Genomic DNA, 25,747 nt, shown 5'->3' on the forward strand with positions numbered 1-25,747 from the left:
AACTCTCAATAGTGTATTTCGCCTCGCATTCTCCCTGCTTGGGATTCGTATCATCCCGAAGTCATTGCCAAGGCATTGCAAATGCCAGATGCAAAGAAAAGAGGAGATGTGAGTGGGCGGATAGGCGTATGCAGGTGAAGTCACCAAACAGAAGGAGCGGCTGATTCCCTGCCCCCCCCGTGTGACTGTTTCAACGGAAGACTATTCCTCTCAAGGCAATATATTTAGAACCTGGAAAAATCATAAACCTGACGGAACACCGAGAAAAGTTCAACATGAATGCGAGTGTAATAAATTATATACGTATATAATATATATATATACTTATATTTATAATAAACATAGTAATAAACCCTAAGCCCTATACGGCGCGTAAAATTCACACATTAGCAGGGTAATAAGGGGGGCCAATGCCTTTCCCTGCGCCGGTTATGGTTTCTCAGGAAGAACTGATACCCGAAAAATCACAAAATCTCATAGCTTGGGTGGAGCTCAGGGTGCCCAGAGAAGCTTGCCCGGGAATTAAATGTACATATATATAGAAAAATATATATATTTAATGTATATATATATTTGAAATTAAAAAATAATATTTCATATATTATATATATATTTTTTTATTCGTATTCGTATATATATATAATATATTATTTATATATATATATATATATATATATATATATATAAATAAACACAGTAATCAACCCGAAGGTCGGTTTGGTAGGTGATGGTCGAGTTCACCCAGTACTAAGCCCGACGGCGTGTGAAATTCACACATTAGGGTAGGGGGGCCAGTTCCTTTCCCTGTGCTGGTTATGGTTTCCCAGGAAGACCTGGTATCCGAAAAATCACATAGCTTGGGTGGAGCTGCAGGTGCCCTGAGTGCCTTGCCCGGGAATCGAACCTGGGACCCTCCGGTCAGCAGTCCAACGCTCTACCCCCTGACTATATATATATATATATATATATATATATATATATATATACATAAATATGTATATATATATATGTATACATAAATATGTATATGTATATATATATATATGTATATATAAATATGTATATATATATATATATGTATATATATATTATTATTATTTGGTAATCTACCGGTTAAGGTAGGTTTTTGGATGGACACAACTACCAAATAAATATTTTGTGACTCCTAGGAAAACACAATCCAGCAACCTAGTCTACATCAGATCCCTCTTCATTTCTGTGTACTTCCTTCCTCCCTTCTTCCCGTCCAACATCCCTATCCTGTTCCTGCCCTTTCTTCGTTTGCTTAACATTCTCCCCTCTATTACAGTTTTCGGCATCCTATATATGTATACATGTACACACACGTGTATGTATATATATATATATATATATATATATATATATATATATATATATATATATACATATATATATATATATACGTATATAGGATTTGCCCGTAAATACCCGTTTGGAAGAGAATTCGGGCAGTAAGTGGAACTAATTCTTTTCTTTTTTCCAACTCTTTCCTGTACCTTATTAACCAAATGAATATATTCTCTTCCAAATTCAAGTGGACAAAATATCTGAGGGAAGGTGTATTCTATCAAATAACATGATTACTGTTTCCTAATGACATTGGTAGAGGAAAAATTCATTTAATGTGTAATAATAGGAAAATACTTTAATTTTAATGTGCCTCTATCTCTTCAGAAATTCATTAAAACAACAATGTAAAAGTAAACAATACAGAGGAGAAAAAATACCCAAATTAAACTTCAGTAAGACACCATAAAACATTGTAGATTTGATGACTTAGAACTACTTTTTGTTTAGTTGCTATGTCATGAAATATCATCCAAAACGTTGCAGAAGTACTATGATATTTGCTGGGACCAAAACAATGCAAAACTGACTAATGAAAAAGCTGACAGATAGCTGAAATGAGGCCCTACTCTGGTCTTCAGGAGTTTAGTACTATTTTTCAAATTGTTCTAAGATGATCATAGTAATAGCAATGTGGCCAAAGGTATACAGCTATATTCGTAAATGAAGGCATAACTCGTATGTCATCGAAAACAACTTGTATTTGGTACAAAACAAGAAAACAAGCATTGAAAACATAGAAAAACCATTATTTTGTCCAAGTTTCCAAATTCGATATAAATAAATGTTAGCATAAAATAGCTTGAATTATGTGGAATAATTATAATAAATTATTAGGTGACAAGCGAAATATACGGTTTTTACAAACAGCATGAAAACGTATTACGTCGATTCTTAAAGAGCAAAAACTCTCTATAGTAGTGCCTTTAGCACACGAAGGAGATTTAGAAGGCCACTTACATACGAGTATTTAGTCTTGCTGCGTTTGTAGCATAATGCTGAAGAGAGATGAAAAGTAATAAGAAAGACCTTTACTGAAATAAAAAAATTGAAAGTTATCTAAAAGTAGACCTCCAACGAAGTATGAGAAAACAAAGATTCTCGACCGCTGTTTTCGACACATCATTCGTATATTTCTCAAACGCCACAACCCACATTGGCTATACTTTTTTTGCTTTGGTTACTTTGGACTTGGCATCTTATGTATTTCTCCATCATATAGATTCATCTCCGTTCACCTAAGAAAGTCCTTTTAAGGGCTTGTTTGCGCAGCACATGAAACAACGAAAGCCTTGTGAAAGACTACTTTTGTAAGTTTCCCACAGCTTTCTTGGGACTGAAATAATTGGAAAGATCTCACTACCAACTACAAGTACGCGTTTTATACGTATAAAAATCTAATGAAATAGCACAACAAGCTGCTTTGTATGCGCACAAAACTTGAAATATGCGATTATGTTAAATGGCCACAGACACAATTTAAAAAAAGTAGATATTTAAATTCATAAATACTTGTACAAATTAAAATACTTAAATATCCTGTGCACACGAACGACAAGCAACATATATTAAAAATTAATAAACGCAACCATTGCTGTAATAGTACCTGCTCTTAAGTAATTTTCAAGTCATTAAGACAAATAATAATAAAGATTTCTGACAAAAATTGCTGAAAAAGCAATACAATATCACGTGCTAAGATTTATTTCTAAAAGCGAAGTTCTACCCTTTATTTAAAATTAGTTTTTTTCCACAAGCATTTAGTTTAATAATATTCACTATATTTAACACGGTTAGCACGGATTCAATCGATATACATTTGATGGAGGAAAAGGAAACAGCAATCCCACAACAATATTCATTGGAACACGACCATGGTTTCGACGTTAGATATTATCATCATGCATCAAAACACATTCGCAATAATCCTTACAGCATGCCTACAAAAGATCGGGAAGGGGAAAATTGAATGAGGTGACAAGATAGTCGACTGGGAGAGTAAGGTGATTGAGTTTCTCAATAGTTCATTCTGGCGAGGAGGAGTGACCAAGGATGATGATGGTAACCCCTTCACCCTCGCTTCCCGCAGTTACGTATGATTAGGGTGGGGTTAGGGGTTATATGGAGCTATTATTGGACGCACTTAAGCAATGTAACCCTATCTCTATTCTGCCCCTCCCTAACATATTCTGTCCAGTTCTGATGACATCAATCAGGATTCCTGTGAATTTATTTTATCATCTGACGACGATGTACATGTAACTCGTATAGCAGAAACCACAGTCGCTTTTAAATAAACCGTAGCTTCGAATTTTAGTTTTTCATTTCATTCCATTTTCATTTCATCATAAAGAAATTCCACTTTGCGATATTAGAATCTCCTTTATCAATATACGTACTCTTTCACGAAATCTTGGCGTCAGTTTACAGCAATGGATCGTCAACAACCGGCTATAACGGTCCGAATGACGTAATCGACAGCATATTCAAGTAGAATTCGCCTCCGAAAATCCATGTTCTCAAAGCATAAATTTTGGGCGTATGGCTCACGAGTTCGTTACGTCAAGGCACATTATTGAAATCGAGCGTTATCTTGCAAAAACATTTGGAGATACATTTCGGAATTATCTAATTGGTAAGCTTCCAGTTTCTTCGAATTTATCTCGAGGTTTTCAAATCCCTCTATTTAATCGTAATCCTCTTGCCGCACTTAATCTTGCCAAGAGTTTACGAAATTATTACAGAACAGAGATTTTCCCATTGCAATGAAAACATAATAGCATTCTTACCATCATACGTAAATCCCTAGTGATGACGTCAAGGTTTAGCTGCAATCCTGACGGGGAAATCGGGAGCCCACGCGAGTCTATTTCTGGACTTGAAGCATATGCAACCCCGAGAGCGTTTCCTTTCCTCCTGTCTTACTTTCGAAAACCTAAATGGGGCACACGCAATGGCCCCTAAATGTATCTAGAAGAGCTTTGAAAGTACACTTTCGATGTGACACTTTGAATTTGTTAAGGACTTAGTAATTTACTAATGCTTACTTGATATAGCATAAGAGGGTATAACGGAGGAATTAGATTGAGAGCCTCTTGATTCACGAAGGGAGCAGGCAAGGCTTAGACTTTTAGAAAGGTTTACATCAACGGGGTTTGCTTAGGAGGGAATTATTAAACCCCGAAATCATATTGGCGGGTTCAGCCAAAAAGATAAAATATGACAGAAAGAAACCTCGACCTATAGATTCCAGTCGTCTTCCTTCCCGAAATACGTTCATTTAAAAATCCAACATTTAATAATTTAGTCTATCACACCAATTTTTATTTGTACGTGTGTCGGTGTAAATGAGCAAATATATATTCACCTATGTGTTTGAACTCGTATTTGTGCATCCGTGGCTGGTGCCTTAACATGTTTGGCGGCTTGAGGGGAATTCTCTATCTGTTGGTATCGTTTTAGCTATCAAAATAGGTTCTTGTTTCCTTAAACTATCTACAATGAAAAGGGGAAACTGATAAAGTTTACTTTTAAAGGCTGTAAACGAAATAAGAATGTCATAAAAGAGATATGATTTCGTATTTTTTATCGCCGACGCAAAGCAACATCAGACGTTGAGTATAACCAGCATGAAATTAATTAATTAATAAATTATTTACAGTTTTATATCTCAAAGCCTTGAAAAAGAACGTTTAAATTTAAATAGTGCATGAACTATGAAGGTAGAAAGAGAAAATGAATACTACTAGTCGAGGGCAAGCCGAAGAGATTTTGCTGTTTCTTTCTGCGCCCTGACCTTTCACCGGGGGTGGTTTTACGCCGCTAGATTTTTGCCGATTCTGAAAACTTCAGAATGTGCAAAGTCGTACGCTCCACGAATATATCTTCATTTTCGTTCTTTCTCTATTCACCGCTAACAAGTATGGAGCCAACTGCTAGTCTCTTTGTCTGTTTCGGAGAAGAGCTCGCAAATAAATAAATTACCCCAGTCAAGGCGAATGATTTTTACATTTTGAAATTGTTGCATTGAATATATTATGATTACCACGTCTATTAAACAGTAAGAAAAGTAAAGGAGGAAATTTAGAAGGAAAAACGGGAGGTAGGAGGAAGGAAGAAGAACTAAATTAGAAATAATAACATGCGAAATGAAGAAATTTGATGGTATGGAGTATCCCACAGTTAAGTGGAGAGCTGCGTCAAATCAATCCATCCTAGAGCTCACTAAGACATTGTGTTTTTTTTATAAAACAGCTATTTTCTTGGAGTGGATATTTGACACTATTCTCGCAATAAAATGCGCTTGACTTGTTCTTGATGGGAGAATATCACTGTCATATAAAACTTAGAGAGGAAGCTACTTTCTCCTAACGCCTAACTACGAACTACATACCCTGTTCTGCTGAAATTCGAACAACCTGGTTCCAAGTTCTCCATCGATTATGGCTTATTAAGATTCTTTTTATTATTATACTTATACAAATAATTGTTACTCCGAGACTATGCAAATAAGATCAAATTATTCAGGCATATGAAAGTCATCTTCGTAAAAGAATAGCTATTCGATAAACCTAATATGGTTAATCTAGTTCTTACATTCTACTCATGGTCATATGTACGAGAAGTAGTATTCCCTGAAACTATTTTTTTTAAACCCGAGGAAAAAATAATGCTGTTGCAATACGATGCATAGGAAGGCAGGCCCTAGAGAACTTCTGCGAGAACCAAACCACGTAGAGCCAAAACACCGGCGTAATGAACATAATTATTGGACCCCATAGTTTCAATGAATTGACAAATATTCCTTAGGTGCTTTGGCATTTTGGTGAATAATTGTCATATTCATCTCAAAACAAACGAGAAGGTAATATAGTACCGCAAAGTGCGTTTGCATTCACCCTAAGAATAGCTTCAAATTGGAGCGTATTTTAGCATTCATAAATCGATCATTCGTTAAACGGTGGACAAGAATGAAAAGAGTTAACCCTAGCCTAGCCGTCTCTAAATTATTACCCCGTAAATTTAACCTTCGGACATAGATCCACTTGTAAAATGCGTAATTTGAAGGCGTTGGTAACATATTGGGCGTTATCACAGTGCCGAATGACCGAACGAAAGCCCGCCTCAAACCCATTTATAAACAGTATTTGGACGTAAACTTTTTCGTACTGATGATCTCTTTAAAGATTTCAATGACGCCCAAGTTGTCTGAGACGGAGGAGGGAGTCATTTATGAGGATGACCGAGATGCAATCTTACGAGTTGAGTGGGATGGAATGTGGGCGGGTGGACTTGGACGGGACGGAGAGGTCTTCGACACCCTGTGCGTTCCACGACGGAACTCTCGGTACACAGGTCTCTTTTGAGAGTCAGCATAGCATATGCCCTCAGAGGAAGTGAATTTATGTATATCATTTATGAACGAAGAAGTGATGCGTTTGAAATCTAAGAGTGAGAAAATAGTTGAAAAAAGACACGTAATACACGGTTTAAATAAGAAAACGGAAGGTCTGGTAGCATAACTTAGCCAAGATCTCACGTTGGAGTTTGTAACACCACCTGTCAATCATTTAAGTGCATTATTATGGAAAAAAAAGGATTCCGATGGCTAGTAGGATATAGCATAGCAACAAATTGTTATTATGGCTAATGGAATTATGTAGACTATCCAGCAATATAAAAAATGAATCATCTACATGCAAGTTCTCCACGAAAAGTTATTGGTTCAGATAATAGAGTAATATTAACCGCGGTTCTTGGCATTAATTACGCTAATTGAAAAAAACACTCGAAATCCATAACAGGTTCTGTAAGCAATAGCAACGCTCGAGGTTTTAGAAATATACACGATATCCTAGATCTAGCACTTACATCAGACACACTTTAAAACTTGTATATTCAATGGTCACGCAAACCCCTGAAAATACATTCAAAATAACTCACTACCATGGAATGATTCAAGTCAGTCGGTTTGCCAAAATAATCCATCGCCTGATATAAAATCACAGCTGAAAATCGGATAAGGCAAGAGGAAGGGACAATATGCGGCAAGCCATGAAGTAGATCGAAGGAAAAGCGTTGTTAAGCAAACGTTCCTACTGGCTTGTCTGAGACCTTTTCCATGAAGTGTGATAAAATATGTATGATGTCTCTGCACGAAGGCCCAAGTGTAAATATCCCGATAGAAACACCACAATTGCAAGGTGCACGACTCACGCATGCTTGGGAAAAGACAAAATACGTCGGGAAGTTAGCGGCCCGATCGGAAGACCCAATTACGAGTATTCCAAGGAGAGGACTTTATCTGAGGATATCAGAGGATGAACAACCGGTAGCTGGAGGATCTGGATGCACATCGCGCACAGTATTTTCCCATTCCTCAATGCAGAAGACCCGATCCTCTCAAGCCGGTCGTCCTTCATTTAATCCGCCTCGAAGACCTCGCTGGCGTGTCTCCAACGGGAGAGAGCAGCGGCTCGCTAAATTTGGTCAGGAGAGGGGGCGGGGTGGTCGTCCAAAGCTGAAGAGGGAAGAGGAGAAGGCTTCTGAGCTCTCAAAGCCACCTCTCACACGCACACGTCCATATAACTTAATACTGGAACTGCAATGCCCTCTGACAAGCGTAACCTTGAACCGATTCCGCCAGTGCTTAGAGCTTCACTGTTGTATGAAGTTTGCTGTCCTCATGATTGCACCAAAATTCCCCAGCTAGATGGTAGCTACGTAAGCTTGATTCTAGCAAAAGTATATTCACTATTTAAATACTATTTATGTCCTCAAAATTCGCACATTTTCCATACAATCTTTAATTGGCCAATCCATCAGCTACCAATCAATAATATTGATATTTTAGTCCATTAGATGTCTTGAATTTTTACTATTTCGTATTCAATTTTATTATATCAAATCAACAAATTGTTCGAGGAATACACGACGTCAACTGTACATAATTTCATAGTCTACAGTATTCGGCATACGCGTTACATCTACCTATAAGACGCATTTAACATTTGAATTAGTTAAAAATCCCCCTTCAAAACATCAAGAGCATTTTTCCAATACAGCAGGCTTTCGGACCTCAATGATGAACTTGCTTTCGGTTTAAGTTTTAGTAACATCAAGTATGGCCTACAGATCTCTTCATTTAATCGACTTTATCGTTATATTACCGAAAAGCGGAGTTTTCAAAACCTTGATTGCATAGTCTTCGGAGTGTTTGCGAATACAGCACTGGAGAATAAGCTATATTTAAAAAAAGTTAACTTCCCAGAATAAATCGATTTTTATCGTGTATCTTTCCTTAAAATGTATGCATGATTTTTTTAGTTATTAGATTTTAGATTAGATTTAGTTATTCATACGAAAGAAGTAATGCACATGCAAAAGCATTCAATAACAATATTGTTCAAAAAAGGATATACTCCAATTATGGCGGAACAATGTTATAAAAATTAGTCTATTTAAAATCCATACAGGATATCAACCAAATACATGTATGCACTGCCAATACTAATTGTCTCCTTCACGCGGGCGATCATATCTACGAGATTTTAAATCTAACCGTGCCACTATCTCTCTCCCTGATGTTGTGTACGTGATCTGATCAACCATAGTAAGCAGGGCCCGGTAATACTCGAATGTCTTTAACATCCTCGGATAATTTATCTGCCTAAAATGTATGCAGTAAATTTAACCTGTATTTAAACCAACGGTCAACTGGGGGCTTTAATCCTAATTCTTCTAATAGCGTCGTGACACAGCTAACTTGTTCATAACTATTTTCAAATCTAGCTGCTTTACGTTGCACTCGATCTACTTCCAAAGCTAAGTCTACTTCGGGAGGATCCTATACACCCGAAGCGTACTTCAGGTGGGGCCTAACTAACGTAAAAAAATAGACCTCTTTTACTCTATCATTAAATTTCCCAAGCATCCTTTTTATGAATCCTAACTTTCTACGGGTATTTGCTATTCCCTAAATTTCAGTGCCTTTAAAATAACTCAGTCTTTGGTTGGTATGGAAAGTTGGTAAGGAATGGGTAACGATGCCGCTGATTGCCGCAGGCTTTAATGTAGTTCATTACCACAGTAACTCAAAAGCCATTGTAGGCATTCATCGCTGAAGTGTTAATTCGTCATAAAAGTTGCGAATCCCCAGGAAAAAACAAATATTGCTAATTCGAAGTCCACCATAAATATTTAGAACACTGCCTTCATTCGGTTACTCTCTTCGCATATTTTCTCAAGGAAAAAAATAGCTGAATTCCTCGTAGAAGCTTAATGAAGACTGAACAAGTGCTTAAACTATTTGGAGAAATTTATACTAATATTTAGTAAATAAAGATCTGTACTAAGTGTTCTAAATCATATTAAATTCTATGTTGTTACAAGGAATATTAATTACGGCCATCAATGAGCGAAATCTTAAGGGTTATTCAGACCAAATAGATCGTTGAAGAGATTGAATTTCCCAAATATATCCCTTGGAGGAAAGGGGCCGATGAATTCTTTAAACTCAATACTGTCGGACGAGTTGAGACTAAAACCGCTGTATATATTCATTCAGTAATACGCCCGTCAAAAATTTCGAAATTATTAAAATTTAGTCTTGGTGAAGATAAAATTTACTTTTGGAATCCGTGCTTCAATACATTAGTGCTCATCAAATCATCAAATTCCTTGTTTAATATCTTCGAGCGGCATTTTTTAGGTTGTATTTTAAATTTGAACTAGAGTTTTTAATCGACTTGTCTGGAAACTAGTTGAACATTTTAAAGTATGACAATGTAAACTATATTCCATTAAGTTAATTAAATAGCACCATTGAAACTTACCGGATATATTTGTGTAGCTCACGAACTGCCGAGATCAAGGACTCTCACTAGAATAAAATATTTTCCCGTTTCATTCGTTGGAACGTTTATTCGCTCAAAACAATAAAGCTATCACCTTCCTACTCCGAGGCAACCATTTTTTATAATAAAAAGCATGTAGAACAAGGCAAATAACAGGCGATGAAAAGTTTAAAAAGCACTTTTCTCATTAAACGTGTGCAAATAATAAATCGTAAAATAATAGCTCATCACTTTGCATTCAATAATAAAATGTACGAATCATTTTAAGTTGTCGAACTTACTCCGTGCCACGCATGGAGAATTTATTCTATATAACTGTGAATCAAGACCGAAGGCTAGCTCTCTTACATACATGGAAAATACTGGTGACTAATAATGAAAGGCAATTACGTCCTCAGGAAAAAGAGAGCACTGTTATTATTTTGAAATAGCAGAAGGCCCACAGCTAATTTCATTAATAGTTTTATATCATTTATACATCTCATGCTTTCAAGTATTGAAGACAGGTAAAAAGAGATTCAAGGACGTAGTTTTTTTCGTCAACAAGCTTTCATCATCATATTTAAGAAATCAATGTTTATCAAAATGCAGAGTAATCAATTTTTGAAAATGTACTATAGCTTAGTCCTCGGTTTCAGAGTGAGAACAATCTTTAAATCTTGTATTCTTCTGTTATTTCAGATTTGAAAAAGATTCAAAATGCCGATCCTCGACTCCTGCTGTAGATGCATCAGCCTCAAGACGGGAACAATCATTACTGGGGTTCTCGGAATTGTAAGAATGATTCATATTTCACATCATATGAACACTACCCAATTCCCCAATCTATATTCTTACTACCCGAAATGAAATTATGGCATATTTAAATCTTTAATTAATCATTTGTATCACTTATTGGTTCAGTAAATTTTAATCTAAATCGAACTACATAGTAATAGTAGCAAGCCATTTACAAATAATTGTTACACACATTTAACGTTTCATCTATATCACTGAAGGAGAGCAGAGGAAAATGTTTTCTTTAATTCTCGTTGTTCTGGCTGTGGTAACAAAGCAAATAACTAAATACACAATAATTTAAATATGCATTGGCATTGAAAATTTTATCCAAGATAATAAAAACCTCAAATATTATTATTTCTTTCCATAGGTCATCAGTATTATTACCTTCATTGTTGTCCTGGTGACTGATGTGAAGATGCAAACTATAGTCATTGACACGTTGCCTCCAACCGTGGGTATGTATAATTAGATCACTGCATACAGTTAGCACATAGTTGAAACTGAAGGCTGATATAATTAGGTTATTGAATCATTGCAAACAATCCGAGCACCATTAAAACTAAAATGCGTTTCTGAAATACTTGTCATATTTTGCCTTTTATGTGTTAAAACGCAATGAATATTCTGCGAATATTTTTTTCTAAGTGTTTAACATACCCGATACAAGAATATATTATTCAGAAAGAGTTGCTGGTAGTTTAATATGCATGTATTACTTAATTTTCTCATTACACATACTGGGAAACTCTTATTAATACAGTAACGTCCTGAACTCTAGCACTATGCTCACTGTGTCAAAAGTTTCAAAAGTGATGACAAAACATATATTTTTAATTGGTAATACTCATTAAGTATTCAACATGAAGTACTCTGCATTGTCGGGTTTCACCGCAATGCAGAGTACTTCAAAACACCGCCGCGAAAACCTACGCAGCCATATACAAGTATTCAACATGATTTGAATAACAAAGTAGGATGCTGATTTTAAGAAAATGATCCTATAGAATAATGAATATACCTAGCATTTAATATCAATTAATTCATGCGTAAAGACGGCATATAATAAGCGCCTAACTTTAATATATTTTTGATTAAGATTTTATTTTAATTTTTCAGTTAAGATCATCTTGGCGATTAATTTGGCCATGACAGTGCTAATTTCCGTACTGCTAATTCTGGGCGCTGTAAAGGTATGTGATGTGTGGTTGGTACTTTCGATTAAAAAATAATTGTTCAAAGGTCTGGTACCACCAATTAATACCCAAACAGTTCTCCCTCATTATATTACCACCTTTAAATTGTGTCATTATCTATTTAAACAGAGAACAATTATTTACCCCTAAACTTGGCAGGACAAACTTTTGACAAAAATTTACTCTTCTTTTGAAGATAGAACTTTTCAATTTAACGCCCTTGTGCCCATAGTTTATAAAATTTAAGACTTTAGCATGATAATAAAATAAGAAGGCTAAAATTGACTGGCATTGCCAACATGTTAAAAAACGTGGAATGGTAAAAAACAAGGAAAAGATACCAAAATTAGTCACAAAAATATAGATTATAATATAAATTGACAAATTATACTAATTATAAGTAGTGTCGACTGTACCTCAAACATATTTCTTCTTGTGAAATACATCAGTTTAAATCGACAACCAAATAAATGATATCTTGCCTAATTAATAAACTCAATATTTTTTCCTTTCCTTGACAGAGAAATAAGTACATGATGCTCCCATGGGTGGCGCTGGCTATTATGCTTGCTATTGGTCTCGCTGTGTCCGTCATTTACACCGCTGTCAACTTCTACGTCCACCATGACACTTTGAACGGAACTATCTGGCTCGTATTTGGTCTCCTTACAGTTGGTAAGAGAAAAAATTACTAGCAAATGTATATTAGACCGTTTAAAAGTTTTTAATCCTTAGAAATATGTGAAATTAGAAAGACTGGCTGTCTTGCTTTGAATACTTCCCAGTGCTTTTTATTTGAAAACTATTTCATCACTCCAGTGGGAGGATAAGTTGGTAATTCGTTTGAATTTTATTCGTAGAATGATTCCAATATTTTTGCTTTGGCAGATTCGACGTAAGGCATTCCTTCCAGCAGTATTTTTTGTAATACTTAAAATTCGATTGTTCTCTTCCCACTTAACCCGCAATGATAATTTCTGACACCTCCGCCCTATCCATTCCAAATATACACCCATGCAACCGTTCTTGCTGCACGAGATTCTATGGGCATCATTAGAATTTCTGAGACAAAGTGGCCCTGCCACTCATTCATTAAATCTAAATTGAATTAAATTGGACAAAAAGCGAAAAACAATACCACGCCCTGTTTTCTTCCTCGAAAGATTCATTTCTCCCCCGAGTTTCCACTTAACAAGTAAGAAACCTTTCAATAAAACAGTCCTCAGTCAAGCTTTTCCTTAGAGATGTTACGATAATTTCGACATGCATCTCGTTGTCATTTTAAAAATATTTCCGTAATCCCCTCTTCCCTCTAACCCTGATACCCATACACTCAGCCTCCCTTTCTCATTTCCTTCTCTTTCTATCTCACCCCCACCCTCCTCACATCATTTAGCTTGAACACTCCATCGAATTATTAATATTTCCCTTAAATATCTTATCCCTCACGTGATCAATCGTCATTACTTAATCGTCTTGAATGCAACATGGTTTCCCTCAGCTTCACTACATCTTCTATTGTTGCACTGTCCAAACTTTCGAAACGCTAAGAATGTGGAAGTGCTTACTCGTCATTTCAGGCGTTTTGTGACTCCGAAATTTGTTTTTCACTGAGTTTTCCAGGTTTCCAGTTCATTTTCGTACTCTTCAGAGCATTATGTTTTCAACAAATATGAAATATTATTAGCAAAATATGCTAGGAAAATACAAGTTTTTGTAAGCGATGTGTACTGGTACAGAAGATGAAGAAGTTACTGTCTAAATTACAGATATTTTGAAGAAAAAAACATTCTCAAGTGCAAATAATTTTGCATTTATCAAACTAAAATGGCTCACAGAAATGGGTTTATTTTTGGCAACAACATTAAAGGCAGTGAAAATAAACGAAAGCGATGAGGAAATTGGGTACCGATTGGTTATTATAAGGAACTGAAAATCAATATACGGTCAATTGAATGTGATACAGGTATGTCGGAATATCAATACCTGAACATAAGTAAAAGAACTTCAACCACTCAGCACATCGAAAAAGACAGAAACTACCGACACCGCTTTTTCATTTTTAGCGTGTTTCTAACGATTACATCTCTCCATCAATATAAGGATCTTCTCTTTCTATGCTTCGAGAAATTTACTCTCCCCCCATCAGAATTAACCCCATCAGCCACGATTATTGCGTCATAAACAGTTCACAGACAATCCAAGGAATGTCTCATTAAAGCTTAAAAAGGCCAAACACAGCGGCCGTTAGATCATTTTTTCCAGGCATTCAAACAAAATGCTAAAATTCCCTTTCTTTTCCAGTCCGACGATATTCCAGAAGTTTACCAGGTTTCTCATTTTCCCAAAAGAATAGATCCTCCGCTATAAGTGGCGAATAAAACTATGACTCGGAAATGTCACCGAATAACGTGAAAAAATGATTTTCAAAAAAGGAAAAAAATCAGTAAATCTTGCAAGACATGCAATCAGGTGCTACAAAAAGCGTTGAAAATGAATAAAAAGTGCATAAATAACTGTTCATATGTACAATAACTGTGAAAAAATCTTCCAATTTTCAATCAAATTTCAATTTCTATAGACCATTGTATCTATCTGTTGTCCAGAAAAATATCCCGGCGCACTTCTGAAAAATATCATGAATTTCCTACGAGCAGACTTTTTTTCAATTGTGTATTTATTTGTCCCCGTTTTTAAACTAAAAAGATAGATAAATAAGACTCGACGAATGATATTGACAAAAAGATGGATGTGTGCTCTTGATTGAGTCACTACATTAAGTTTTAAAAATCAATTGAATATTACCAATGGGATCCTATACTATATTAATGATATTTTGTTTTTATTTTCAGCTCTCTATGTGTACCTGTGGCTTGTCGTGTTCAGCTTTTACCAGCTAGTGAAAGAAGGAGGAGTCATTGGGGGATACGCAAAACCTCCATACCGAGGATAAATGTCATGAAAATTACAAAATATACCATTTTCCATAGCCATCACGTCATTATTTATATCTTTTTTCAAATATATGCGCATTTACTTAAGTAAAATTGAAAAATCATCAAATTCCCTGAGCACAGATTCAAGCGATGAACAGTACGACCCGTTGGTTTTCATGCTAAATACGAGAAAAATATTGAATAAAACAGTTTCTGGCGTCACTTGATGGAAATTCTTCATATTGAAATTGAAACTAAACAACTTTTAGTTTCAATTTCAACGAGAAAAATCTTGTATCCTTTCAAACGCAGAAACCAACCATATCGATGAAATACAATTCGAATGCTTAAAAATTATTATGGTACCTTAAAATAACTATTAAGTATGTCTTTATAAACCCTAAGATATATTACTAAATATTATAGTCAGATACTTAAGTTTTTGGATACGAAAAATGATAAAAACTCTTTGCACGTTGATTAAGGGTGAGTAAATGTTCACTTCGCTGCATATACTAATATAGCCAATCCAGTGTAAATATTTCGATTCTTGTCACAGTTACGAATCTCCGTCTTCTATCTCTACCGTAATATATAATTCATTTTTGAGCCATTAGGTAAATACTTCTAAGTCTGCTGATTTTTAGTTTCCACAGGAAAAGTTTTCTAGGGTATAATTGTAAATACTGCAATGGCATTGATTGTATCTTCTATACGACGCACTCATAGCTTTTATATGCGGAACCCATGAAAACCCAATCAATTTAACAAGATGACGCCGTATTCGCACACGAGACTGGTGAACGGGCATTCATTGGTGTCTGAAGACAGTGCAGGCAGATCCAAGCAATTTCTGCTAGCGCACACATATGCCAAATATTATTATTATGACCACGATGTGGTGTCAATATATTTGTCTTTCCAATCGAATTTTGATATTTTTATGACACTATTTTTATAATTTTCACAAATAATTGATATGTTTAATGTCATGTTTCACTTTGATTGAAATAAATCAATTTAAAAATTTTAATGGATACCTGATTTCTTTTCAGCACGTTTAAATTAAACAGTAGCAGTACGTTATTAATAACTAATAGGAGTTCAGTAACCGGAAAATAACTATGTTATTAAAGTTCAACGTTTGTTACTCTCACTGTAAGGTCAAATTAAGTAACGCTCTTTCATTATTTGAACAAAACCATCCATTCAATCAATAAAAGGAAAACTCCTATAGCTGTAATGAGTTAAAAACTTATTACGGCTATAGGAGTTTTCATTATTTTATTAATTTAAGAGGCCGTAGAGCTCAAGTGCATAAATCCTTCAATTGTAAATAAAAAGAGGCCCAAAACTACCGAAAGCATAAAATTATCTTGTTTATTGGGCAACACATAACATAATACAACTTTTCTCCGATGGCCAATCACTATGCTAGAAGCAGGACACATTATTTGAGTCGAGTTGAAATTAATTGCGAGAATTCTTTACACGCGATCCTGATGAAGACAACAAAGTTGGGCACATCACAGAGATATAACCATGAATCTGATGTTGACTGCTAATGATGCCAACGCGACGCCAGAAGCGTGAGAAAGGCAGCCATAATCCATTATAGACTCTGACCGCTTAAGGATTGACCTGGAAAGATACTAGATGTAAGACCCTGTACACTCAGACAAGAAATATCAATGAAATATGAAATTCTCGCAGCCATGCAAGGCAGTCTGACATGCATTGAGAAATCATTCAAGCAAAGATGAACCACAAAAGCAAAAGAAGCAATTCCGAGCTCCTTTTCAATTATTCATTTCCTCCACGGTTACTATCGAGGGTGAAAGTGGAAAATTCGTACAGCTAATTAACCTGATGCATAATTCCCTGCATATCAACTCTAAAATGCTATCAATATTATTTAAAACGATGTGTCAGTGTGTGGACTGAAGGTTGTAGGAAAGTGGGTATGGAGGAGGATGAAGAAAATACGAGGGCAATTCGAACAGTAAGATCCCCTATTTTATTCACGAAAAATCAAATTTATTCTCAACTTTGCGTGCATCGTTGTAAAGGTTGAGCATTTAGCTATTCTTCTACATAGTTGCCTTGACGATCAATCACTTTTTGCATCCTTGTAAGCAGCTTTTTAATACCGGCGTCGTACCTTTCTCCCGCCGCGTCGCGAAGCCAACTGACGACTGCATCTCCGATGTAAATTCATCGCCATTTAGTGGAAGTGTACGGTGAGAAGAGTATGGACATCAAAAACGTGCGGAAATGGCGCAGGGAGTTTTTTGATGGCCGGGAAAACGTCCACGATGAGCAGCGGTCGGGGCGGCCGAGTTTGCCGGAATCAACGGTGGCTCCAATTGACGAGATGGTGCGTAATAACCGGAGAATTGCCCTTCATGAGATAAAGGAAGGCCTTATTGAAGAGAGTGGTTACTTCTCCGGGCAGAATATTGTGTCGGAGGTCCTCGATTACTACAAGGTGTTTCACCAAAGGAGTGTGTTTGCATCATGACAATGCACGTCCCCATGTGTCACATCAAACGACCACCCTACTCAATGAATTCAGCTGGGGTATCATCGACCACCCTCCTTTCAGCCCGGACGTTGCCCCCGGCGACTACCACTTGTTTTCCGCTCTCAAAAAACACCTTGGAGGACAGAAATTCAAGTCAGACGAGGAAGTGCAAGAAGCAGTCGTCAGTTGGCTTCGTGACGCGGCGGGAGAAAGGTACGACGCCGGTATTAAAATGCTATTTACAAGGATGTAAGAAGGGATTGATCGTCAAGGCGACTATGTAGAAAAATAGCTAAATGCTCAACCTTTCCAATGATGTACGCAAAGTTGAGAATAAATTTGATTTTTCATGAAAAAAATAGAGGACCTTGCCTTTCGAATCGCCCTCGTACCAAGGACAAGAGGAAAACAAACGCAGGAATCAGAGTAAGAGATGGAGCTTTTGTAGGTAATTCTTAGGCATAAAAAGTAGATGATCGAGATATAACGGTATAAATGAAATGTTGAAGCCGGAGATAGATACGTAAAGGTTATGTAGTCGTGGACGATCGAGGACAATAACAACCATATCAGCAAGGGTGGAAGAAGAAATATGGAGTTGAAGAATGAAAAAGGTGCGTAAAATGCTTTAGAATTACGTTCCTTAGAATACCGCAGGATTGTTTCAGAGTTTTTATGTAAAAATCTACTCCTCATTGATACCGATAATAATAACATTATTTCATCGTGAATATTTTCGAAAATAAAAATATTTGAAAAAGACTCCTGCGTATTCATACGCATGTGGTATTCCGTAAAATATTTTAGTAACCAATGATTAAAGTTCTATCTTTGGAATGCTCAATGTAACGTGCATGTATGCCATGTCAATGCATGAGCATCTAATAATGAAAGATCTAAGTTTTATTCTATAATTACATGGGGGTGTCGTTTTAAGTAAATTACAACTAAGAAATAGCCTAGAGATTTGGATATTTAATTTGCATATTAAGTGATCCTTATGTACATAATATTGTAAATTACAGCCATTTAAGTCTTTGATTTAAAGTCAAAGATTTTTTTCTCTTCCAGGAAGCCATAGATTGATGTTACTCGCAGTATGGAGAAGATAGATGCTCGCAGTGTGATAAAGTTTCTTCGTTTGAAATGTTACAGTGCTCGGCAAATCCACGATGAAATGGTGACTCTCAATGTGAGGGACATGTGGCCAATTTGAAAAGGCATTTTTAAAAATTAGCCTCGTGTCCCACACAGACGGTTCAAGAAGTGGACACTCATCATTCATGGACGTTTCTACCACAGTGAAGAAGTGGAGGACTTTATCCTACTAGACCGAAGAGCAACCGTCCAATTGATATTGAATGAGACTGATCTTAGCAATGGTAGTGTGTAGAAAATGCTTCAGAAGAATTTCACATCTCAAAGGTGTCGGCACGCTGGGCTCCACAACTACTACTCCTTTTCAAAAGCAAATACGGGGCGACCTGCAATCGCGACCACGGTGCGACCGGCAATCAAAGCGATGCGGCGTTGAAATTTTGACATGTGCGCCCTAATCTCTCGACCTAGCCCCAAGGAACTTTTTCTTATGTCCACAACTCAAAACACCATTTCAGGGTCGGAGATTTGACAACTCAAATGACGTCACTTAAGAGGTGTAACAATGGTTTTCGACGCAATATCCTACGTTCTATAATTACGGTCTTCGAAAGATCGAGAAACGCTGCGAGAAATGTATAACTCTGGGTGGTTAATTTATACAGAAGTCTTAAGAATAACGAATGAAAATTAAGTTTCCAACTAGATTACTTTGTAGTAATAATTAAAAGTTAATGATACCTACTCATACATGTACGCGCATGAATGTACCGTCTTATTTTCCTTCAAACTAATCATTGCGCAATCAAAAGGTTGTGCTCGAAAAATAGCCTCCGACATTGCAGCAGGAAAAAAATAATTTTTCCCAAGCCGTATCCTGGGAAGCCTCAGGCGGCTAATATTAATCAATCGTGAGAGATATAAACGCACAAATAGGTAAAATTATTTTTTGAATGAAGCTGAGAAAACTTTGCCATTGAAAAAGAATGCAATCGAAGCAATATTCGTGAAAATACGCGCCATGAGTACTCACCGGTTCAATGAAACACCTTTTCGCAGCTTCGTAGTATTTCCATAACAGCCGGACGGGTGCTGCCACGATAATATGTGATGAAGCCACAAAGGATTCGCAAACTCTGTGAAGTTCTCCAATCCACACAATGCCACTGTCGGAGAAAGTAATGTTTAGCCATTTTTGCAAAAACATAAAATATCGATGATAAAGTATCTACAAAACTAAATTTTATTATCAACCAAATGATTAGTTGCTCTATGAATTCTCAAGCCAAGAAGTATTTGAATTCTTCGCATAAATAGTTCAGGATTCATTCATTCATTCCTTGGTACATTACCTATTAAGGTAGGTATTCGGGCGGATCCTAACGACTGTTACCTTCTACAAATCGCGGGAACACAAACCCCTTCTACACTTGATAACAGGCAACCCTGAAACATCCACTTCTACCTGGCTACGACTGTGATCCCATGAATTCCCGACAACTTCATTTATCTTGCGATTTGCTTTCAGGCTATATCCTTCTTCCAATAGAATCAATTCACCGTTTTTAAGTACTTCTTCGGGAATAAGAAATACGAACGAATTCGATCATTGGTATACTGAGCATAAAATACACATTAAGAAAAAATCAAGTAAAGTGTCCTAAAACTCAATATATATTAATATATGTGTGTGTGTGTGTATATATAGATATATATATATATATATATATATATATATATATATATATATATATCATAATCTACGAAACAGACAAATGCATGCTGAAGTTTTCCGCTACCAGTGACCTCTTTACAGCTATGGCCTCTCCCCTTTCTGAACCCTAACTGATGGAATTGCGTACAAAGCCTACCTTAATCGGTAGAGTAACATAAATATATATATATATATATATATATTTATTTATATGATAAATAAAATCGGTACAATATACTAAATTAAATACCTTGCTCCATGAACAGGTCTCGATAAATGGTAGGATATCCATGATCCGCGATCATCTTGGCTTCTCTCAGGATTTTGCGGCAAATAGAGCATAAAATCACATCCAATTCGGGCCTTCTTTTACCCATGCAGTATGGTTCCTGTGAATTAACAATCCAGATAACTATATCTATCTACCTTTGTTAAAATTACATTAATTCATTTCAGGGAATAAATGGCGGAAATTATATATTGTGGAGCCTCAGGACTGGCCGAAAATAAGTTTTAGAGAATTAATAAGAACCTCACAGTTCTTAAAAACAGTAAATACATGTATAAATATAATATCTGTTTAAAATATTCACATGAATGGGTAGAATACAAATTTCATCACTCTTCATGAATATAGCAACTAAGGTGACACATTGACTTGGGGATCGGGATAGTGCTGCAGTTACTGCACTGGTTTCCAACCCTGAGGGCCCGGGTACATTAGGATTTTCCTGTGGTATCCCGATTCCTAATTAGGGTGCTGTGTAGAGAGCACTGAAGCACGAAGTCTATCGGATGGGACGTTTATCTGTGGGCCCCTTGGCGCCTATCGTTAAGAGAAGGCTAATGTCGGCGTCGGGTTTTTCCAACTTTCCTCCATTCTCTGAAAGTCCTATCCATACTAAATCTTTCACCAAACCCTAATGACGCAAATGACCTTAGCCATCATCCGCCTTTCCCTGTAAGAAATTCACCCTGATTCGTGCAGTCACACTCGAGAATTCTTTATGGCCTACATACACTACGGAGCATGTACGAGAAGTGTTCAATAAGTAACCGGAAGTCGAGTAATTTGGAAATAATTTTATTTATTCATCTATATCAATATTATATATATCCCTTCGGTGTACTCCCCATTAGATAATGTACCAAATATGACAGCGTTTTTTCCACTCGAAAAACTGCTGGAACTGGATCTTTGGTATAGCTTTTAACTCTCTCAGATATGCATTTTCAATCTCTTCTATGCTTGTAAAACGGTGGCCCTTAAAGATTCCCTTTATTTTTTGGGAACAGAGAAAGGGCACACAAGCCAAATATGGAGGCTACGACATCATTACAGTGCTGTTTTTCGCCAAAAATTCACGAACAAGCACTGAAGTGTGAGCAGCTGCATAATCGTGGTAATGCAAAAGCCATGAATTGTTATTCCACAAATACGGTGTTTTTTCGTATTGCTTCACGCAAAAGGTGTTGAACTAGTACTTTGTACTCTTACTTGATCACTTGACCTTGTAGCAAGAACAAATGGAGCACTATGCCGTGTACTATGCACTATGCGAAATTACAAAATTACTTTTTGAACACACTTCGTATGAGGGGAGTCCCACGTGGGTGAGTTTTAACATCGCCATCTACTCTTTACGGGGGCACAAGATGCAGGCAAGACAGCTACCAGGACGCTGATGTCATTGCGAGAAGATACATGGAAAAGCTGGACTTCCAATTGCGAAGACTTTCAATCGTATTTGTAATTCAAAGGAACTTAGAAAAATACCTGCATCCTTACCATCGATCCGACATTTTTGAACACGTGTTGATGTCACCAAAGGAGAATACGCATGAAGTCATGAAAAACATGCTTTGGGGGTCCTTGGAGCAATGGGAGTAATTCAGTATCAAAGGATATGACTGGTGAATTTTGATAATGATAACAAATCGGCCAGAGATATCACAATCTTAGAGCGCCATAAACACTTCAATTTCAACCAGCGTCAAATGACGCTGGGAGTCTACGGAAGACATAAAGGGACAGCGTCTTATGCAGGGTGCAGCAACTTAACTTCCTTTTTGGGAATGCGCGCCAATCAGGCTGTAGAGACCGTAGCTAGGTAAGAGTGGTTTCATTGGACAGCCAGGGTTCTAAAGTTCCCCCCCCCCCCCCCGATCAGTCACCGTCATGCGTTGTAACAGTGAGGAGCGTGCGTTTGCGTCGAGGCCTACCTTTCGAACAGATGTTCTGTCATTGTAACCCAGCGGGCTTTCCGAAATCGCCTCAATGTAGGCCCGTTGGGCCCTGTCCCGGATCGGAAATCAATTTTTATATGAGTCACCACGTTCAGATAAGCCGCGACAAGACGAATAACTGGAGTCCCTCGGCCCATCAGATCACTTAAGAACATTAAGGCAGTGAGAGCCGCCATCTTGCAATCCCCACGGTGTTCTGCGCACAAACATGCGTCAGCCCTTGGACTTTTTCATCGCTCAGTGAGGCGAATTCTTCACGATGACCTTCATTACCATCCTTACAAGTTGGCTGTTGTGCAGGAACTCTTCGAACCTGACTTCAATTCTCGGAGGAACGCATGTGAGGCTCTTCTCGAAAACGTTCCTGAAGACGCAATTGTATTTTTCAGTGATGAAGCCCATTTTCATTGAGTGGATACGTCAGCAAACAGAACATGCGCTATTGGGCAGACGCCAATCCCAGAGAATTGCAATAAATGCCTTTGCATTCACCTAAAGTCACATTTTGGTATGCAATTACCTCAGTCGGTATTGTTGGTTCCTGGTTTTTTGAAGAAAATGAAGTCACAGTGACAGTGAATTCAGACCGGTATGTAAACATGTTGGAGGAGTTTTTTTCCACGACTTGATGAACTGCACTAAGGGAATATTTAATTCTTACAGGACGGAGAAACGGCTCACACTTCAAGGGTATCGATGGCTGTATTGAGGGAACACATCCCGGAGACCCTCATCTCAATTAGGGCGATTCGGAGTGGCCAGCCCGCTCTCCCGATTTGGCCCCTTGTGATTTTTTCGAGGGGTTTTTTGAAATCCGTTATATATGTGGGACCCTTCAAGGACCAATCCCACATCCAAGGACCCTTCAAGACCCAAATGACAATATACGTGCAGAAATTGACAGCACACCTGTTGCTATGCTGGTAAGGGCTATGACAAACGCCAGAAATCTGCTAATTCAGTGTGTGGACTCTTGCCTGATTCTATTTTTCAAGCTGTGTAAAACAAAAATTAAATATGTGTCTACATTTAAAAAATAATAAAAAGATTCTGTTCAATAAAATGGATTTTGTTGCGATTGGAAAAAAGGAAGTTATGTCGTCGCACCCTGTACAATTGAAAACATCGCTTGTTTCGAATACTCTCGAAGGTATTATTTTCGATAAAATTTACCGCCGAATACGTTCAAGTATCAGCTTCAACTTTTAACAGGTTTGAATAAATGTATTCGTTAAATATCATCTCAGAGATATTCGTATAAAATTCAATTTTACCCATCAATTCATCTGTTGTTTGATGATTTGGAATATTTGAATTTGGAGGGCATGAAATATTATGATTGACCCCGATTGCCTACGGAAATGATTTTAAAGTTTGACCCTTTATTATCTGGAAAGATTACGACTGGAGTGGTATTTATTCAAATAGCGATTTTTCTGGTAACGGAGGTAAAAATGCATGAGAATCAAAATCTACTTTCCTGTCCTTTCTCTGCATTCCGTGGAAACATATTACTATGCTAACATGCAAAATAGCCTTCGTTGAATAACCCCGCTAATTAGTTATATTTGGTTGCTTAAGGTAGGTTTTGGATGAACACAGTCTGAGCATCGCTACATCCCTTGGCATCGCCTAACATGGCACAAGCTGACGCCACAGACTACAATGAACTTCTTTCAATTCAGAATACATTCTACACGTACATCCATCCCGTCCAACATACCTATTATTTCCTCCCACTACCTCACTTACCTCATGCTCTCCCCTCTATCACATTCTTCAACATTCCATTTTCAATCAAAATGTTCGGCATCCATATTCCCTGCCTCATGTGTATTTGTCTCAACAATTCTTTCTTCTCCCCCACTTTGCGTGGGACTCCTTCGTCTTCCTTTCCGTCCATTTTACCTTTCCTATTCTTCACCACATTCACATCTCAGAAGACTTCCTTATACGCCTATCGTTTGGCTTCAATGGCCATGCTTCTGCACCGTACAAAGCCACGCTCCATTTCAAAGTACGTTCATATACAGGTAACTCGTATTATTTACATGGTTATCGGGGTGTATTATGTTTTCTAGAATTGTACGAGCCCATACTAAAATATAGTGTCAGGCAATATCCCTTGTCATATAAACAATAGTAATGGATATTAACTGGGAAATTTAAAATATATATCAGAAATATTTGTAAAAATGACGGATTGCAGATATAGTATGTTTCTTTATAAGACCCTTCATAAGACGAGAATTTCTAGCTTAGATCAGTCCAGTGTGCAAAATGATGGAATCAGCATCATAAATGATATATTTTCAAAACAACCTGATAATTTATGCTCATCAAATACACAGCCTAAACTAACCAACTTTTAGAAATCTTAAGACGCCATGTGATGAAGACTTTCCCTGAATATGTCGTCTAAGAGTTTACGTAAATCGTTCGCGCGCTCCTTAATATTTTTCGTAAAAATCAAAGTTTTCATCCAACCTTTCAACTAGACACATTCTATTCAATACTATGGAACAGTGACGTTACTTTTAATGCCAAAATAATGAATCCATTTTATCCCATGAAATTTTGTATAACAATATTCTAATATAGAATCCAAATATGTATGTAAAGCAATTTTTAATAAAGTTTCTAACTTCCAAGCACTGCTTAAAAGTCCTTTGGCCGCCCATGACCTCTACGGCTCTCATATGCTTGCTAAGACGAACAGAGACTAAAGTGCGACTCACGGCATAGCCTCTGCTAGACATGCTGACAGTAAGTTAATGGTCATTTGCACGCTCATGGAAACGTGAAAAATAATTTTCACACGCCTGGTGTCACAGAACTCACTGGGAAGATTCAAGAAGTAAGTTGCAGCAAAAAAACACTATTTGCATGCATCTCAACAAAATCTATGCTTTCTGTGCGACACACAGTCACATATTTACGAAAGGATCGAGAGGGTGAGGCGTCTAATCCACTGGTTTTCCACCCCGAGGATCAAGGTTCGGTAGGAGTTTTCGGTGGTATCCCGAACC

At 37.0% G+C, this 25,747-nt stretch overlaps 1 protein-coding gene across 2 annotated transcripts in view; it reads left to right on the forward strand.

Annotated features, from left to right (window-relative positions):
• LOC139690796 (uncharacterized) overlaps window positions 1-15,192 on the forward strand; it is a 28,546-nt gene extending 13,354 nt beyond the window's left edge. For both annotated transcript variants that reach the window (XM_071588368.1, XM_071588367.1), the window contains 5 exons: window positions 10,905-10,997; window positions 11,374-11,461; window positions 12,123-12,196; window positions 12,721-12,874; window positions 15,052-15,192. In XM_071588368.1, the coding sequence (XP_071444469.1) occupies window positions 10,923-10,997; window positions 11,374-11,461; window positions 12,123-12,196; window positions 12,721-12,874; window positions 15,052-15,152 (492 nt within the window). In that variant the 5' untranslated portion in view covers window positions 10,905-10,922 and the 3' untranslated portion in view covers window positions 15,153-15,192. The remainder of the gene's footprint in view (window positions 1-10,904; window positions 10,998-11,373; window positions 11,462-12,122; window positions 12,197-12,720; window positions 12,875-15,051) is intronic.
• The last annotated feature ends 10,555 nt before the right edge of the window (window positions 15,193-25,747 follow it).

This window comes from Hetaerina americana, unplaced genomic scaffold, assembly GCF_022747635.1.
Source record: "Hetaerina americana unplaced genomic scaffold, ioHetAmer1.1.p SCAF_3, whole genome shotgun sequence".
Classification (NCBI taxonomy): domain Eukaryota; kingdom Metazoa; phylum Arthropoda; class Insecta; order Odonata; family Calopterygidae; genus Hetaerina; species Hetaerina americana.